Source organism: Stylophora pistillata, chromosome 7 (assembly GCF_964205215.1).
Source record: "Stylophora pistillata chromosome 7, jaStyPist1.2, whole genome shotgun sequence".
NCBI classification, from domain to species: domain Eukaryota; kingdom Metazoa; phylum Cnidaria; class Anthozoa; order Scleractinia; family Pocilloporidae; genus Stylophora; species Stylophora pistillata.
Window position 1 is genome coordinate 35,182,039 of NC_142525.1, and position 18,390 is coordinate 35,200,428.

The 18,390-nt window shown below is 36.1% G+C and overlaps 1 protein-coding gene and 2 long non-coding RNA genes across 3 annotated transcripts; 1 reads left to right on the forward strand and 2 right to left on the reverse strand.

Annotated features, from left to right (window-relative positions):
- Window positions 1-903: 903 nt before the first annotated feature.
- On the reverse strand, window positions 904-7,635 carry LOC111347433 (uncharacterized). The gene is made up of 5 exons (XM_088728528.1): window positions 7,441-7,635; window positions 5,516-5,647; window positions 3,904-4,100; window positions 3,544-3,688; window positions 904-2,596 (listed from the first exon to the last, which is right to left on the reverse strand). The coding sequence occupies exons 3-5, from the start codon at window positions 4,027-4,029 to the stop codon at window positions 2,529-2,531; spliced, it is 339 nt and encodes a 112-aa protein (XP_088584654.1). The 5' UTR covers window positions 4,030-4,100; window positions 5,516-5,647; window positions 7,441-7,635; the 3' UTR covers window positions 904-2,528.
- Window positions 7,636-11,828: 4,193 nt separating this feature from the next.
- LOC148727612 (uncharacterized) lies at window positions 11,829-13,474 on the forward strand. The gene is made up of 2 exons (XR_015990069.1): window positions 11,829-12,070; window positions 13,238-13,474. It is a non-coding gene; the product is annotated as an uncharacterized LOC148727612 (long non-coding RNA).
- A 1,374-nt stretch (window positions 13,475-14,848) lies between these two features.
- On the reverse strand, window positions 14,849-17,239 carry LOC148727613 (uncharacterized). The gene is made up of 3 exons (XR_015990067.1): window positions 17,081-17,239; window positions 16,214-16,281; window positions 14,849-15,534 (listed from the first exon to the last, which is right to left on the reverse strand). It is a non-coding gene; the product is annotated as an uncharacterized LOC148727613 (long non-coding RNA).
- Between the last annotated feature and the right edge of the window lie 1,151 nt (window positions 17,240-18,390).

Consider the following 18,390-nt stretch of genomic DNA (forward strand, 5'->3'; position numbering starts at 1 on the left):
TTTTCTGTTTATATTTTCTAAATATATGAAATTTGGGGGTAGCCAGTGGCTCACTCAACCCTGTTTTATTAGTCATTTTCTTTGCTCTTCACCCACCCTATATCTAAAGTTATGTCCTGTGTTTGCAGCGACGACTCAGTATCAGACTGGCGTATTTATGACATAATACATTGCAGTTATTAACGATACATGTTGGATGATGGTTGTCGCCATACGATCTCTGAGCGTGGCATCCAAAATCTCAGCTGAATTTCAAAAGGAGGTCCCATTCAGACCTGCCAAGTGTTCCATCTTTGAAAACAAGCGACAAGCTCAAAATCGGTGCGACGTAAAATACCTCATCAAAAAAGTCATGAACAACTGTATGATTGACAGTTATCACACAATCTTTACAATCTATCCAAAAAAGAAATAAATATTTAATGCTACTAAAAATAATCTCCCTAGCAAGTGTAGTTAGCTTCGTAACTGTAAAATCAGAGTTGATTGTTCAGCTCAAACTAAGGTCAAAGCTATTAGTGTCCATCTGTGATTTGCCTTTCTCTTTTCTCCGAACGCACGATTGCTCTCACATTGAATATAATTAATTCAATACAGTACAATTCAATTTTTTTTAAAAAACAGCAGATATTTACTATCAGAAAAGAAATAATGAGAAGAAACCAAGGAAATTTTCCCTCAAAGATGATTTGTATTAATTAAACGATGATATTTTATAGTTGTGAAATAATTTGCAACGAATCACCAAATTCAAAGTGACTTTACTATAGGTACGTTTCATAAGAATAGAAACCATATAAGTACACTTCCTGGTGAAGTACACTTAATATACTGATATGAAACTTGTTCAGTGGAGAGCATTAAAGATAAATGATGTGTTGTTTTAATCCTATATGTGACACGTCCGCAGTAACAATTTAATTTAATTTTTTAATATACTCAATTTTAATTATACAGGTCTTAACATAATATACAAATTAAAGATAAATTAATGATTATTTAAAAAATAAAAAATTCAAAAGATCTGAATAATTAGGTCAGTTTATACAGAATTCGAAGATTCCTCATAAAAATAAACTGCCTCAATGAAGAGAAAAAATTTTTTTACGTATAATATAGTAGCTCAAATAGTATAATTAACATGACAATAATTATTAATTAATTACAAAAATCTATCCTTATTTCCATTAAATTTGTTTTGATAAAATTCATTAATACTGTTCTTAAATGATGAGAAAGATTCAATCATTCTAATGTGTAGTGGAAGACAATTCCACAGGTCTACAATATGATTAAAAAAAGAAAACTTAAAAACATCAGTTCCAAAAAGGCCTTTCCCCAGTGTAACTTCACCATTTCTGATGTTATATTTAGACGTCTTAAAATTTACACATGACAAAACATTAAATTAGTACAACCTTTAAGGCATTTAAAGAAAAAGCAAATAAAAGCAAAAGAAAAAGCAATTCCTTGAAAATGAACTATAGAGTTAACATTCAAAAGTATGCTTAAAGGGTTAAATGACTTTCATTAACAAAAACACTTTCTGGCTCCAGCATAATACTTGGTCTTGGCATTTCAATCAAGAGTGTATTCTCTTAGGCTAATTATTATCACTTAGGTTCTAGAATCAATATTGGGTCATTCTCTTCACTTAGATTATACTATATAACATTTTATTGTAATGTAGCTAAATTGATCGATGATTTCATTTCCATTGATTGGTCTAATGCGGCATGATGTGAATGAACAGTTGCATTTTGGTTATACCTTTATGGAATTAAATTGACCTAACTTTGATACAGCAATCTAGCCTGATTTCGAACCAGATGGAGGGTTTTTAAAGTTCATTTATCAGTGAAATGTTCAGCAAATTAATTTAATAAATTTTAATTAATCAAATTTGTGACTGCAAAAATACCTTAAATTTACTTACAGTAAATTATTACCCTAAGACTTCCTTCAGAGCTCAACTAAGGCAGATGATGGAACTTTAGACAACTTTCACTCATGACCATTCTGCTCGCTACTTACAAATGTTTGCATATCTAAGAAAAAATTAGCAGTGAATTTTGGTTTTGAGTTGGCCTCAGTAGAAAAACAACAAATTATTCATAACATTCTAGCAAAAGTCATGTCTTTGAGGAAGTAATTACTGTAACTGTTTTGGTCCTTAACTGAGCCCTTTTTACACAGTACACAATCCTTGTTGACTAAGTGTAACTAAAATAACAGAGCGAATGGCCCCTGGTAAACAAAATGGCTCCCCAGAATCCAAATTTGCACAACACTCAAAGTAAAGAGGGCCATGGGCAGTGCGGATAATGTTCTTTCCCAGTACTTGATCATTATTTAAAACATCACTGTAATTAATTCTGTTTCTTAACTAAACCAGAAAAATTCTATTTCTGAAATAATTCATACATGCATTAAACTGAAATTTACATTCCTTTAGTACATTCCATTTGTAACTCAAACCATCAGTTACATACAAAACGTGGTTGTTTAATGACAACTTCTGCAGTTTTTTAAATACTGTATTTCTTGTTGAAAAGGTCTTGCACATGAGCAATAGTAAATTGCTGATTATTTGCACCTATAAAACAGAAAGTGAACAAAAGCCTTAATATGTAAACAAGATATAAATGGTAGCTACATGTAAGTTTCACATGAGGATTCTATTAAATGGCCCATACACTTCTTTGTGGTTCAACTTACATACATGTACCATAATTTTGAAAAAGTCACAACACCTATAACATTAATGTTTAAAAACTCTGGAGTACTTGAAAATAAATTATTCTTGGTATCAAAACCAGTCCCTGTCAAATAGGATTTTGTACTGTAGTCCCATGAGATGCAACCCCTCACTGAAATTCCTTGTCTCAGACTCTAAGGTAGATGGCAAAATTGTTATATAGGTGACTCAATCAAGACATTGTCTTGTTTGCTAAGATCACAGCAGTGTCCGCATCTTGATCTTACTTATTAACATCATCTTTGATGCAGCTCTTGAAGACATGCTCCCTTCCTTGAAACAAAGTGCCAAACTGTTACATTCATTTTTCATAGTTCTTAGCTTCCATTAATGGACACTTCACGAGGTCCACCAACACCCACAAAAAGGATGTTTTATGTTCCAGTTTTCCCACAAAATGGCAAACCTTAAACAGTGAATGAAATATCTGCAGTGCTCTGTTTGTAAGGGTAACTCATATAGGGTAATTGCTTTATTAAAATCTTAATGTATTGCCTGCTAAGGCGAGGGCAATCAAACACTAGAAAATATACACAATGTACACCATAAAACAAGAGAGAGGCAGGACTGGGGAGGAAAACAGTTGATCAAGGGTTGGTTAAGAACCTATCATCTATTATATGGCCACAATCCACAAATAGGATATTGGCTGCAGATGCCAGCTTTGGTTTAACATGCAAAATAGTACACTCGATTCCATATTCTTAACCTCACTCAAAGTGAATAATTATGGTGAACTTGTCACATAAAATTTCACTGTTTGAAAGCAAATATTGTCTTCTTACCAAAATATTCTCGAAATTTTATGCTTATCTCTTGATTAGTTGCAAGAAATGCTGTTCCAGCCCTAGATCCAAGGTTGTACATTTCACCACTGATATCCAGATATAATGTGGATGTCTGACAACCCAAATCTTCAAGAACCAGGATCTATACATGCAATAAAATAAGGCAATTAAAAAGGTTATATTATCTTCAGTCTTAATTATTAAGATATAGGTCTGACCCGAAAATACTTCTTTTAAATCCCCTAAGGAAATGCGCAATATGAATAACTCATAATTACCGTTAGTATTATTAATGTTTTTTGAAGGTAGGCATCTTAACTCTATCAGGGTGAACATACACAGCTGTATTAATAGTACCTCTTCCAAAAGTTTCTTTCTGTGTCTATCAATTAGTTTTCTTTTCTGCTCCTCCGTGAGTTCTGATACTTTGACATTTAATTCTTTATTAACTTTTGCAGAATCCACAAACTTTTTTTTCTCCATGTCACTTCTTTCTCACCTCTTTTCAGATGCTTTCTTATTCTTCTGTTGGTAGGTAAGACCTTTACATTCATCTGCAACTCAGTAAAAGAACATATATGATTCATGAAAAATATATGACCAAGTGCACTAATCACATGCATTGATGTCAGTCAAGACCACATTACAGCCACATAACACTTACTGATTACTAAATTAAAGATCAGTCATTTCCCAACAATGAGCTATCAACACATTGATGATTCAAAATAATTATAAATTGTATTGTGATCTGCAATAAAGCCTACATTTGACCACTTGAAAAATGTCAAGGTATCAATGAAAGGCCTCTTTCCTTTCCAAAACTTCATGCAAGCTAGAGCAGTTCTGAAAAGAATGTCTGAGTGAGAAAACAATTACTTTTATAGGCTACAATAACACAAATCAAAACCATTGTTCCTAATATTAATAGCTATGATGTCAAGCAGTAACAATACTTAATCATGACATTACGCATTATACAACATAATGGGTTGTATGCAACTGACATTACTTACAACCCATTATACAGGTTTTAGTCATTTGTCAGGCAGTGCTGGATCAACTTGTATTGGTATGTATGTATACACGTATTTGTCCTGAGACCCCCTCCTATCTGGAAGAGAGTCTAGAGTAGACATACAGGATAGCCCCTTCAGTGTTGTAAACACTGGTATCAATGGGGGTCCTGTTTACCACCCATCCCACCCCAAGGGAGGACATCCATCACACAGTATTCTGGTGCGTGGGAAATTAACGTCTCCTGCCCCTAACGCTGCAGGAGACAGGACCTCCATTTCATTGTCCCTATCCAAGAAAACTAGAATATCTAAACATTTCTTTATGTTATAGAAAGGTAGCATATCTTTCTCAACTATTTTAAGCCCCTGAGTGTTGGTCCGGCCGGGGCTCGAACCCTTGACCTCCCGCACAAACATTGTGCATTTACAAGAACTCATAACCATTACATTAAACAGTAAACTTTGAATTAATTTGAGAAATTTGTGATCCTTACAGTGTTGCTATCGATTTACATGTGAGTATAGTGTACATAAAAACAAACATGAAACCAAAAACTCAGGTTTGACAAGGAATGTAGATAATAGCTGGAAGCCAGGGGAAAATAGGCAGCTGTGCACTTGATTTTCCAGGCTGGAAAACTATCTAGGGTCTTAACAGTCTGTAGTAATGGATTGTTATAAACCTGTCTGTGAACTGTCAATTTCCGTCTTTTAACGATATCGTCTTTATCCCTGCTTTAAAAAGTATTTGAATCCAGGGCCATACCTACAGCTGTATTTAATGCTAATTCCTACTTATAACTTACATTAAGCCACAACTGACTACACCTATACAATGTAGTAAGTATGGATAAAACAGGACTGAAATGAAAAATAATGACAATATCAGCATTGTAAGAAAATGACTGAGTATCTGTAAATCAAATATATTTTCCTTCTAATACAAGTACCTGTTTTAAAGAATTCAGCACAAAATAAATTGTAAGAATTTGGTCCTTAGACACCTTTGAATCTTTTTAATGTGGCATCTGCAGAAGAAGATGATACTTGTGGCCTTTTTCTTTTCTGATTCCCGACCACTTCTGCAAAAATCATTCAGTGTAAGTGTTATATTACTCATTATGCTAAAATTAGTAATAATTATCACTGATGACAGCTGAATAAACATGCATAAACTATTTTTAATTATATTAATTTTGATCAAAGACCATAAAAGTGTTATCATGAGGAAAAAGGAAGAGGAGAGGAGAAAGAGGAGGTATGCATCAGAACTATTGAGAAATACTGCAATAATGCCTTGCCACTAGTTACAGTATTCGTACATGCTTGAATATAGTATCTAATATGCTTTAGACAACAGACAGAGGGAGCAGAGTTGGCGTAGTGGTGAGAGTGCTCGCCTTCCACCAATGTGTTCTGGGTATTATTCCTGGACCCTGCATCGTAAGTGGATTGAGTTAGTTGGTTCTCTACTCTGCTCTGAGAGGTTTTTCTCCGGGTACTCCAGTTTTCCCCTCTCCTCAAAAACCATAATCATTTGAATTTACCTCATTTACAGTTTATTTGGATTTATACACAACCCCACAGGCTGTTCAGCTCTAAACACTATCGTGTCTAAATAAAGGTGTTATTGTCAGGGGTTTCAATAACAATACTTATAAGCGGCCACTGAAGGTCTAATTGACAGCTGTGACCACTAAAATCACTTTTTGTTTTCACTAATGAAATCCAAACAGATGGCAGGAAGAGGTCCTACAGGTACCGGTAGACCGCCGGTAACCGCTCTTTATGGAAACTCCTTTATCATTATTATTATTATTATTATTATTATTATTATTATTATTATTATTATTAGACCTACAACAGACACCCTCTACTTCTTCCTAACCTAGGATAAACCGAACCTTGCTTTGACAAAATGAGCTTGTGGGTTTGCATAATAAAAACACTAATAATAATAATACAACTATCTTAAATTCGTACAGTTGTAGTCAAACAAAACAAAACGAAACAAATAAAAAAAAATTTTATTCATTAATTACAAATTATAATTTCATGTTGGCTTCCACCCGCATGTAGAAGAGCCTAATCGAGACGGGAAGTGACACGCAAGTTTATTGGAAAAGACGAAAAATATTTTACAAACAATACCAGCTGTTGCCAAATTTAATTATGGTATCAGTCAAAAATATTATTATGATACAAGTGTAAGACGGCCAAAACGGTCGACGTAAGAACAAAAGATCCGAGGGAAGATTTACAAGTTTATTACACAGCAAATAAATGCAACGGTACAATAAAAAAAACGGGAACGAGTGACACTAAACAATAAATAAGAAAACAAAGTTCCAATGAGCCAAATGATGTAGCAAGATTAAAATGACTTAGGAAAAAGTACTTAACAGTAAAAGATAACCTACAGACAGAAATAATTCAGTAAAGAAAGGAAACAAACAAAGTACTTGAAAACAGGAAATTGTGTGACAGAAACTATCAAAAATAGTGATTGCTACACCAGGCATGAATTCAACAAAGATTACAAGCTAGGCTTAATATTACAACTTGAGCTAATACAGTATAAAACAGTGAAAGGAGAAAATGAAATTACTAGTGTAATGAACCCATAATTTGGTTCTGAAAACACAGGAATCATAGCAACAATGAATTGGAAGCAGGTAAGCAAAATATTACAGCTGCTAAACGAAAACAATTGAAGTTCATATAGCAGAGAAAATAAATAAGATACAGTAGTAAGATAAAAAGAGTATGTGGCTAAACTAAGCAAATTCTAACCCGAAAATCACTACAAAAATACAATGGAAACAACTACATGCTAAGCTTAGGGCTCAAACAAACATAAAATACTGAAACATACCAAAAGCTAGTATAGCTTAGAATCCGCTTTAAAGACACTCTCAGGAAGGCAACAAATCAACTGAACTCACCGAGCAAACAGTTGTAACTTATAGTAAAATACAGGAAAAGGTAAAAATAACTTAAAACCAAATTTGGGCTAGGAGCGATTAATTAAACAGGAATTACATAAGGGAAATCGGCAATTAAACAGGAATTACATAAGGGAAATCGGCAATTAAACAGGAATTACATGAGGGAAATCGGCAGTTAAAGGAATAATACAATTAACACATTACTAACCGAATTAACACATTACTAACAAATCGCTAAAATTCCATAAAATAGAATAAACAGAACAAACATGTTTTAAGTAGGAAATAAGCCTAAGTGACTCTGTCACACACACACACTTTACACACACACTTTATTTTTCTTTTTCTTACAACAAGAATGGCAACGTGGATAACACAGAAAGTAAAAGTCAAATCGTGTTTCAGAGCTGTCTAAATTTTAATTAATTGGTTCATAATTTCGGTGACGGCCAATGTAGTCATCAGATTTCAATAAAACTTCCGCGTTAATTTATTGGATGTTCTCTTTGCATATGATCTTCTTATGTTTTTAATGTTTTCAAATAAAAACCTTAAATTTTAGAAATCGATGGATTACCTTGAAATGCAAATACACATGTATGATGAACGTGAATGATCTTGAGCTTGAGTAATTAAAGCAGAGTTAACTGTCTGATAGTATAGAAACTGTACCTCATCACGATCTAAATAACATCCAATTAACTTTAAGCGTTAGGCTATTATTGACATATAAATGCATCTACGATGTATACGAATTGCTAGTTTTGTTTGATTTGTGGAATTATTGAGATAAAATGCGGCACAACCTGGTATAAAGCTACAGCCGAGGTTAACCAAATGATTTAATAAGCTTACCTGGACTTGTGCCTTCGTCAAACCAGTGTCCGTTGACGCTTTTAAAACCATCTCCTTGTACATGGTTGCCGTTCCAACCATCCCTCCTGCAAAAAACCGCTCTAAAATACCTCTCTGTTCATCTGAGATACGAGTACGTTTCGCCAATGTATTTCCTCACGAAGAAAAACCACTATCTCGCTGAAGGCTTACCAGACGGCATGTTGTGGAATTTGTTACTCGCGGGCGAACGTGGATTATTCCATAAAGCGATTTCATTGGCTGCTCCAGACAATGCCTCAAATAAGCGGCATAAGACGGCTCAGATGGCCCAGACGATCATTTCACTTGGGTACTACCCACATTCTCAATTGAGAAATACCGGGTGTTACGCTATGAGAAAATGTGACACGGGTGCTTCAAACTGGCATTTTCGTTTACTGATAAAATGAGTTGCAGAGAAAAGATGTGAACTCTGCAACAGCATTGCTTGTCGTTCTCCTCATAGGGATATCTACAGCTCGTTCATAGCTATAGTAAGAGTACACTGTGACTTCAACAGACGATCCAGAAAACAGGAAACAGTAATTATACCTCTTCTTGCCTGTTCAAGGCGGATTGAGAGCAATTGGGCATTCATTCCGCATCAGCCACGCTCTATAATGTTTCGTCATATAATGCATTGCTAGCTTTGGACCCGACCTTATTTGAGGGGGATAGATCACTATTTGGCTACCTTCTTGGAAAAGAATACTAAATAACTAACTAGTTGAGTTGATTTTTCAAAGCCACTGTTTCCAAAATGCAAGTATTTGATGTAGGTTTACCGACTCGCAGTCGAGTCTGCGGTGTCAGCTGGTGCAGTGATTACTCGAAGCGTTTCTTGAGTTCCGAGCAACGTAGAAATGGTTTTATTTCCAGATGTGAGCTTTTTTCGGACTGCTGCCGGGAAAAGGTGCGTGCGAAAAATATGAACGTGCTCCGTGAGTCGTAGTCTTACAACCGGCACGAGTAACTTAACAAGGCACAGAAGCCTCTGGAGAAGAAGTAGTCTAAATATAAAGATTTCGAACGTTGGCTTTTACAAATATTTCAGCGAAAGTTGTGGTTTTGCAGGTTTGACCCTTATAAAACTTCCTTTAAATAAACAAATATTCGAACACAACACTTTTCTTTGTCGCACATCTGCAGTGATGTATTATGGGCTATGCCCTTTGCAGATCTTTCGCTTTTTTTTATACCTAAAATGAGCTTTATCGATATCCCCCGAAGTACCATAAACATTCAATTATGATACATTAAATTATGATAGGAGTTAGATAACTGTTTGCTCCTGTTTCGTATATGTAACAGACGACCTTAGTTCTTGAAACCACTTGCTTCATAGTCCAATTTTTTATTTTTGCGTTTTATCTCAGTAGTCCTCATTTGGAATTAATTAGCGTTATTCTGCACGTGAGAATCATGTTTCTGAACTAGCAACATTGCGCTTACATTTGGTTCACGGTTCGGTTATATCCTCGGAGACCCAGGGGCTGAGTCGATTTCAAGTATGGGCATGAAGAGCCCCTGGGGACATTGTCTTACAAGACTAGTTCTAAACGGTCGCAGTCGTTCTGCCATCTGATTGGTGCCAGAAAATCTTTGTGTTTTTCTGCCCTATCAGAGTAAGGTGTACTTTAGAAACCTTTCGTGTGTTTTAACACGGACATATATCCTGGTAGCTCAGTTGCTCGCTATGTTTGTTTGGACCGTGCGACGGAGATTTGCTTGAAGTGAAAAGTTTCCGTCTCAACAAACAATGTAAGAGAAATCGATCATATTGTCCGCGAAAATTTTTACCAGAAATTATACTGAATAGTATCACAGGTATCACTAGAGAACGTGTTTTCAAGTTTGCGAGGTTTGTATACAACACGATGGTTGCAGTCATTGATATGTCGCTTTAAACGTTAGACGAGATTTAAGCTTAAATCTTTCTAGATTTTTTACATAATTTGCTATGACTGAAACTTTGCCAATCCCGTGAAGTTATTTCGTCGCACGGGCCACGCAGGTATGTCGAGCAACTGGTACTAGCGTATCTTTCCGTGCGTGCCAAAATCTAATCCAATCTACGCTTGAAAAAAAAGAAAAGCTAAGCGTGGAAACTGTTGTTTATTAGATGTGGGTAGATGACCCTGTACTACTAAGCTAACATTTGCAATAAAGCAAACCCGCCCTTTCCATCCAATATTTCTTGGTCTTTGGTTTTGTTTTTCCCATTGAAAGCAGCATCGGATCGATTCCCAATGATCAAAGGTATTTAACTTGGTCTTCAACAATCGACAGAAGAGGTGAAATGACAATGACCAAGGGACTAGAAGAGAATCCGTGGTCTTCCCAGCTCAAGAATTTCAACACTGTAGGCAGCAGTTGAAAGATTAAACTCTTTCCAAACCACTTCGGTAACTGCCCGAAAACATCTCTCCTCACGATGTTCTCGTTAATAATTTTTTGTGAAGGTGTAGTCTGATCGTCCGGGTGAGTGTAGTCCTGAGAAGGACTGTTGTCGGTGGTAGTGACTGACGTTTCGACAACCTGTGCTGAAGTCATCATCAGAGTCAAGTGAATGATTGTTGATCATCCACTTGACAATCATTCACTCGACTCTGATGATGACTTCCGCACAGGTTGTCGAAACGTCAGTCACTACCACCGACAACAGTCCTTCGCAGGACTACACTCACCCGGACGATCAGACGACACCTTCACATGTTACCCCCGGGTTCAAACCATTTACTGCATTAATAATTTTTAGTTCAGATTTTAATTAGCTAACCGGAAATACAGCTAAGCTTTCTCTTAGCGCTTGCTGGAGGTCTTCTACGAACTTAACGTTCTCTGCAACCTTGGCCCTATTGTGTACGATTTTACTACAAAGCGAAGATTAGATTTTGGCGCGCACAGAAAACAGAAAGCTACGTAGGCGAAAGTGCCAGTTGCTCGACATACCTGCGTGGCCCGTGCGACGAAATAACTTCACGGGATTGGCAAAGTTTCAGTCATAGCAAATTACGCAAAAAATCTAGAAAGATTTAAGCTTAAATGTCGTTTAACGTTTAAAGCGACATATCAATGACTTCAACCATCGTGTTGTATAAAAACCTCGCAAACTTTAAAACACGTTCTCTCGTGATACCTGCGAAAGTATTCAGTATAATTTCCTGTAAAATTTTCACGGACAATCTGATCGATCTCTCTTACATTGTGTGCTGAGACTGAAACTTTTCACCTCAAGCAAATCACCGTTGCACGGTCCAAACAATCATAGCGAGCAACTGAGCGCATAGATGTCCGTGTTAAAACACACGAAAGGTTTCTAAAGTACACGTTACTCTGATTGGGCAGAAAAACACAAAGATATCCTGGCACCAATCAGATGGCAGAACGACTGCGACCGTTTGGAACTAGTTTTGTAAGACAATGTCCCCACGGGCTCTTCATGCCCCAACTTGAAATCGACTCAGCCCCTGGGTCTTTGAGAATGGGTTCGGGTGTAGACTTATACAAGATCTCTTACGCAAAGTGTTTCAACGGAGTGGGAATAGAGAAATCCCGAGATACGCTTTGTAAACAATTATTATCAGGTGTTGACTATCCTGCCAAGTTCTATCGCTATTGAGGGAACAATGCAACAACTTTAGGACTGCAATCCCCTTTTGTGATGCAGCAATATGGACGGTAAGATGATGTTATATTAAATAAGATGTAGATTGGATGTAAAATGCGAAACAATGGAGTTTGTGTTTGAATGTGAACACTTTCGAACAACTAACGGCATCGTCAAATCAGCTCATTTTATCCAACTTTAAAATTTGATAAAATCGCACTGAATCATTTCCCTAAAAAATCCTTTGGAGATCGAAAAAACTACACTTCGCCTTCCAAAATCCAGATTTTCAGTCGATTATTTTGTATAGCACATAGTAAAATAAGGTTAACGGGTTAGTTTTTACCTATTTTTAATCTTGTTAGAAGAAGGTCGGTTAAATTCAGTTAGATTGTGTAAATAAACCATCAAGAATTGCTTAAATTGCTATGTTTTGATGTTGTTTTCAAGATTTGGTAGTTGTTATCGGTCCAAGTGTTTTCAATTCGTGGCGCGACGCTCCGAGATTAGTCTGAAATTTTGAGCTTCAAAACCGGCATTTGGTCGAAATTCAGTTATTATCGATTTTCTCGAAAATATATCGCTATTCAGCCAAACGAAGTATGCAGTGCTTTATTTCACCATAAGGCCTAACTAACTTGAGAATATGAGCCGAATCTATTTTTTGTCTGTTGTCACCAAATGTTTGACCGTTGGTAAGATTCGTAAGTCGCTCTTACTACAACCGTCGGCGAATTATTTTTAGGGAGGTTTGGTGGATTTTCCAAATCATGACCCAAAACCGTCTTTGTCCTTTTTACTCTCCAAGTCTGTTGTACATGGTAGGTTGGCATGTGTCTTAACAATGGTTATGGTCTTAACTCAACCAACTACGTTTTTCGCTTATTTTTTTACCGTCTTTTGGAGGTAATTTTTATTATTGCCGTTTCGAGCTTCATGTGCTAACTAGAGGAAAAACTTAGGTAAAACTTATTTATCAATTGGCCCCCAAATCCCTCACTATTGTCAGTTTATTAATTGTTTGTCTATGTAGCTTTCGGTCTAACTAGTCCATTTACCTCCAAAAATTGCGTGGGCCTTGTCTCATCAGTAAAACTGGTGCCGTTTCTTTCCTTCACTTTCTTGTGTTATTAGAAACGAATGGCGCAATGAATTTCAAATCAGCTTAGTTACATTTCACTTTTCTGTATGTTTCATGTTCTTGAAGTTGTTGTTTCTTATATTCTCTTCCGTTTAAGGTAATGTGAAGTAACCCAATAACTGGTACTATAGACAGAATGGATGGCTGTGACATTTACTGTGGCTAGCTGTTATTGAAGAGTTTGTCATTATTCCCAGAAGCTTACTTCTTGTTGAAATTATTAGCGTTTTGTTCTCTGTACACAACTTGCCTAGACTAATATGCTATATAGGAGTTGCCTACTGTATTTGTGACGGTAAAATTAGCATTAAAGTTTTCAGAAGTTTTGTCCATATTTCAGTGAAAATGAATGTGAGTAGTAATCAGTTTTATTAAAAACTAGATCATTGGATAATGCAATTCAAGACTTTTTATTGGCTCAGCCGTTATGGTATATGAGCCAATATACCACAATATAATTTCTGTACATTGTTAAATCCGGTTTCCTCTCACAAAATAAAGTTGAGAAGATCCTTGGGGGCGTTTTTTGTAATAAAACAGTTATTCCACTCTCGCTTGTTGGATATGAGATGACTATAGCCAACTCGGCGCTACGCGCCTCGTTGGCTATCTATCATCTCATATCCAACGCGCGCTCGTAGAATAATTGTTAATTATTAATAACTGGATCATTGGATAATGCAATTCAAGACTTTTTATTGGCTTAGCCATTATGGTATATCAGCCAATATACCATAATCTACAAATATGGTAAGCGTACGCGTCAGCTTAAAATCAAAAGGGAGCTAAAAAATCCATTTTCTTCTTACAAAATAATATTTCTTGAGGACATTTTTAATAAAAGAATTATTCCACTCGCGCTTGTTGGATATGAGATGATTATAGCCAACGAGGCGCGTATGTTTCTTTTCGAACATAATACATGAAGAAGACTTGACTACCACATTATACCGCTGACCAAGAAGGCGGAAATCAAATATGGTGCCTATAGTTGTCAGGTCGATCACCGGACAAATAACTGATGGAAAGTAAATCTGCTGGCTTAGCAAGCCAAAAAACGAAGGAATTATTATTTACTGTTCTAGTATTGTATGTTTTCATCTCCTGTAGTTGTAAGATACTGAAATGCTTCAAGAGTATTACTTCAAATTGTTTGTTGCTTTTTTAGTAATTTCTACGTCCGTGACCGAAAGAAAATAAAAGATGCTAAAATAAATTAAGAGATGTACTGTGGGACTCACTGCATGGGTTTTTGTTTCCCATGAAGTCAAATATACAACAGCTTTAATTTTTCTCTTCACATGACAGCAAAATAAACCCACAACATGCAACAAAATTGAGCCGCAGGAGGTGGGAGGTGGAAGGGAGAAATAACTGCTAGTATTAGTGCTCCACGTGTTTAAAAATTATAACCTCGCTCTCAGGTCTTATGAAAATCTGTTGGTAGGAAATAAACGGGGATTTCAACTCGCCTGGCAGAAAGAAAAGGGTGAAAAACAAGGTTATTCAAACTTCAAATTCTCCCCTCTCACCCCACCTTAATGGAGAGTTAATTTGCATGCGCACTTTGCTCCGATTTCCTGCCGGCTCAGTTGGAGGCGTCTGTCCAATTTCATGTCGTACAAAATAACAAAAAAAGGCCAAAAAAAAATTGAGTGAAAAATAAAATAGAAACAAAATGTATATTGACATGGCGATTGACCAGGGATTGATTCGCTCATGTTTATTTATGGAATACTAAGTCCCTTGCCCAAAAAAAGTTTTCAAGAAAGGACAAGGAATCAGAAAAGGCGTATAAAAGGCAGCAATTGGAAGAGAGATATCAGCTCTAAATGGAAAATTTCAAAGAATTTCCCCTTTTACATGTGAGCAAAAGTAAGTGTTTCTTTACATAAATCTTTTGAAGGTCACTAAATACTTACAGGTAGAAAAATGAAGCACAATTACAAAAAAGTATAATTACCTCAATGGGTCTTTTACTCAAGAAATATAAGGCCACTGATAACCAAATTTCACAGTGGTCACCACCAGAAAAAAAGCAACGGTATATAAATGCATATTCTATGGAAAGCTGGCAGACAACTGCCCAGGGTAAAAAATCTCAGCACCAAATAGAATGCAAATGCTGTCTCTTAACAACACCAGCAGAGAGTAGACTCTTCAAAAACAGCACAGGTTGTGTGGCAAGCAGAAGGGAGGCATTCACAGATGTAAAAAGTCAAGCCAAAGAGCTTTCAGGAAAAAAAATCTTCAAACCAACACAAAAAGAAGGGAAAAACGTAGGGTCAGTGATATATAAGGAATTTTACTCTGAATGTAAGGAGCAACTGGGAAAGTCCTTTAGGGAAGTAATGTCCATGGTTTCCGAGGCTGGGTTGACAAAGAAAGTTTCACCTGTTAAGGCAAAAAAAAAAAAATACGTAAAGAAGAGAGAAAATTAAAAAAAAAAGTATAGAAAATTCCTGAAAAAAAATTCGGTTAACCTTCACCTGGCTCAACGAACATATTTTGCAACAAGGAAAAGGCAAAGAATGGTAGAATGTTCTGAAACCATTGATGAAGCAGAAGGAGGGTAAAAAATTCCCCAAAGCGGAACACCTGAAGTCATACAGCCTGAAAAATTAGACAACAACCTAAACCGCAACCCCAAATCCAGATATTGTGCCAACAGGTATGAAAACCACCCGGCAAAAATACAAGTTCTTGTCATGAAGGCCACTAAGCAACTACAGTCTGATACAAAAGTATGGGATGCAACCTTCTTAATGCAGAATAACTGGCTTCCCAATGCTAATGACTATGAGTTATCAGATGAGGTAAACAGTACTCTTTACAAGAAAAAAGTTGCTCTGAAATTGCTACAATCCTGGACGATGATTTACAGTACATTTGTAAAGTATTTTGATCAAGCATTCTTACCTAATCTTATTACCTTAAATGATTTAGTCAGGTCATTTAAAAAAGGTAATAAGTCACTTGAGAGTGATTGTTGTCCATCATTTTTACCACCGAAAGCTTCAGATTGAGAGTAAATTTGTTACTGGTAATTAACACTTATTTACTAATTGCTCACCTTCATCATAAGCGAGTCAAAGATTATGTTTGGCTGCAGAATAGCTGTGCTGTTGAGCTATCTTGTCCCTATGGATTTAAAAAAATACATTGTCAATATGAGATTAGAAAAGAAGTCTCAGGCAACAGTTTACATTACTTGGCTTAAAATTCTACCATAACTTAGATGGCTTTAATTTCACAAGTTGGACAACATACCCTGACGAATGTGGAAGTTGTATAAGAATTTAAGTAAAAATCATAGTTAAGAAAAGGTAATGGTCAGATTCCTATTTGCCATGTTCATGTATGATTGAGAATGTCTGTGTTATTCGTCACAGGCTGGCAAATCAGTCATTGTCAACTAAGGTTAAAGACGACATCCCAATTTAGTTTGTCACCTCTCTTGGGATCGATTCAATCTAAAACATTGATATGTATACTTTAAATTTCGCTACACATGTATAAGAACACAACTGTTGACGCATAGCTTTTTGCTCTCTCTCATTTACATGCCGTGTAGATTGAGTAATGAACTCGCTTTGTTGAAGCTCATATAAATACATTTACCCACAAAATTGTACTATAAATCTTCGTTAAATTTCTAACTCGGGATTGAGCCGAGGCATTTAAATTTGGTAAACAACAAAATTTACGCTACGGGTAAGTTTTCACTCCGCGGTTTATCAGTTTCCACCTCATCGTACACTGACGAGAATGGAAAATTTCCGAAACATACCAAAACATTTGTAATCTGTAATTTAGTAAAGGAAAAAATCCGATTTCCTTGAATGAAACGTTCGTTATTTGGATTTACGCCTCATAGCATTATGGAAGCTACGGCAAATTAGAGCTAATTCGCCGAATGAAACACAAAAATACCACTCACCTCAGCTGTAGACCTCACATCTGCACTAAAACAACGTCTTCTAAAAAAATTTCGGTAGATACATCCATGTTCGCCTTCTAAATGTGTAAAGGCTCTCTGATCTAAACTTTGAACGCGCCGTGCGGTAACGGCAGCCAGTTTTTTTAGTTTTGAAACTCTGCTGGGGGTCTCAAACCAAGATAAAACCCAGGCCTCAAACTACTTGAGTTCAGGCTAATTTCTCTAAAACCTAATAGGAGTAAATCATACATTTTCATAAAGAGGTCAACAAAACTCTCCTCATTATTTTAATCTGACTTCATTCAGTCTTGTTCCCAGGGGATACAAGCCTTGGGAAACAATTTCTTTTTGTCCTCTCTGATACTATCAGCTGTTAAAAAAAAACAAGAAAAACACTGTTGCCTTGAATTACTGTAAAATATTGTAGAAGTCTGAGCTTTCACCACTCAAAAGTATCATCCGGGACGGATAAGATAAAATATTTCACGAGGGCCGAATAAAAGGGAGAGAAGTGTCACTATATCAATGAGCTAGTGTCACTGTGATTGATCAGCTGTACAGGTTCTCATAAAATTTTAAGATACCTATTATAATGTAATAAGTTGAAAAGTAAGGTTGTGAAGGGCGTATCTGATGTTTTTGGGTAGCAAGGATAGATGAAGTTGAATAAAATTTTTATCTGGATAATAATTGATTTATTTAACTATTATTACAACAGGAGGCTCAGGATGTTATTTGATTTTATTCACCTTTAGGAAACAGGCTGGTTTTTCTTTTTTCGTTCACACCTCTCCAGTTATGGTAGAATTCTCATCTGTTGAGGTTTAGGGGTAGTTTGAGGAAAATAAAATGATCAGATTTCAATAAAATTTTTCAAGTCATAAGGCACATGTGATGATATTTTGAAGACTGACGATTGAAAATAACCTTCTTTCCTCTGCTAAAAATCCCCCCAGGTTATGATGACCAAAGCCCTAGTGATAACATTATCTTACTTTTCTCAACGCGACAGTGACATTTTGTGTTTCAGTGTCGTTCACGCCGGCTGTGATTCGTGAGAAAAACTTTTCAACCAAAACCCAGATTTCTGTGAACTTTAATGTTTTGCTGAAATTGCAAATACATTGCACTGCAAGTTGAAGCTCTCAAACACTCAAGGGAAAGTGAGTACTACAAATGTACTTGATTTGTTGAGATAGCAGTGACACAACTCAATTACTTTCCAATACGTCTGTGCTCGACAGGCCTCCAGTATCATTAACAAAAAGTATCATCTACATCGATCGCACCACTAATTATTAGAGAGTACT

What these genes read in the sequence shown, in the direction of transcription:
- LOC111347433 (XM_088728528.1), bottom strand. Translation starts at nt 4,029, where the DNA reads ATGGAGAAAAAAAAGTTTGTGGATTCTGCAAAAGTTAATAAAGAATTA. An exon ending in GAAAGAAACTTTTGGAAGAG is followed by an intron (nt 3,689 to 3,903) that starts GTACTATTAATA and finishes TTGCATGTATAG; the next exon opens with ATCCTGGTTCTTGAAGATTT. An exon ending in AAAATTTCGAGAATATTTTG is followed by an intron (nt 2,597 to 3,543) that starts GTAAGAAGACAA and finishes TCTGTTTTATAG; the next exon opens with GTGCAAATAATCAGCAATTT.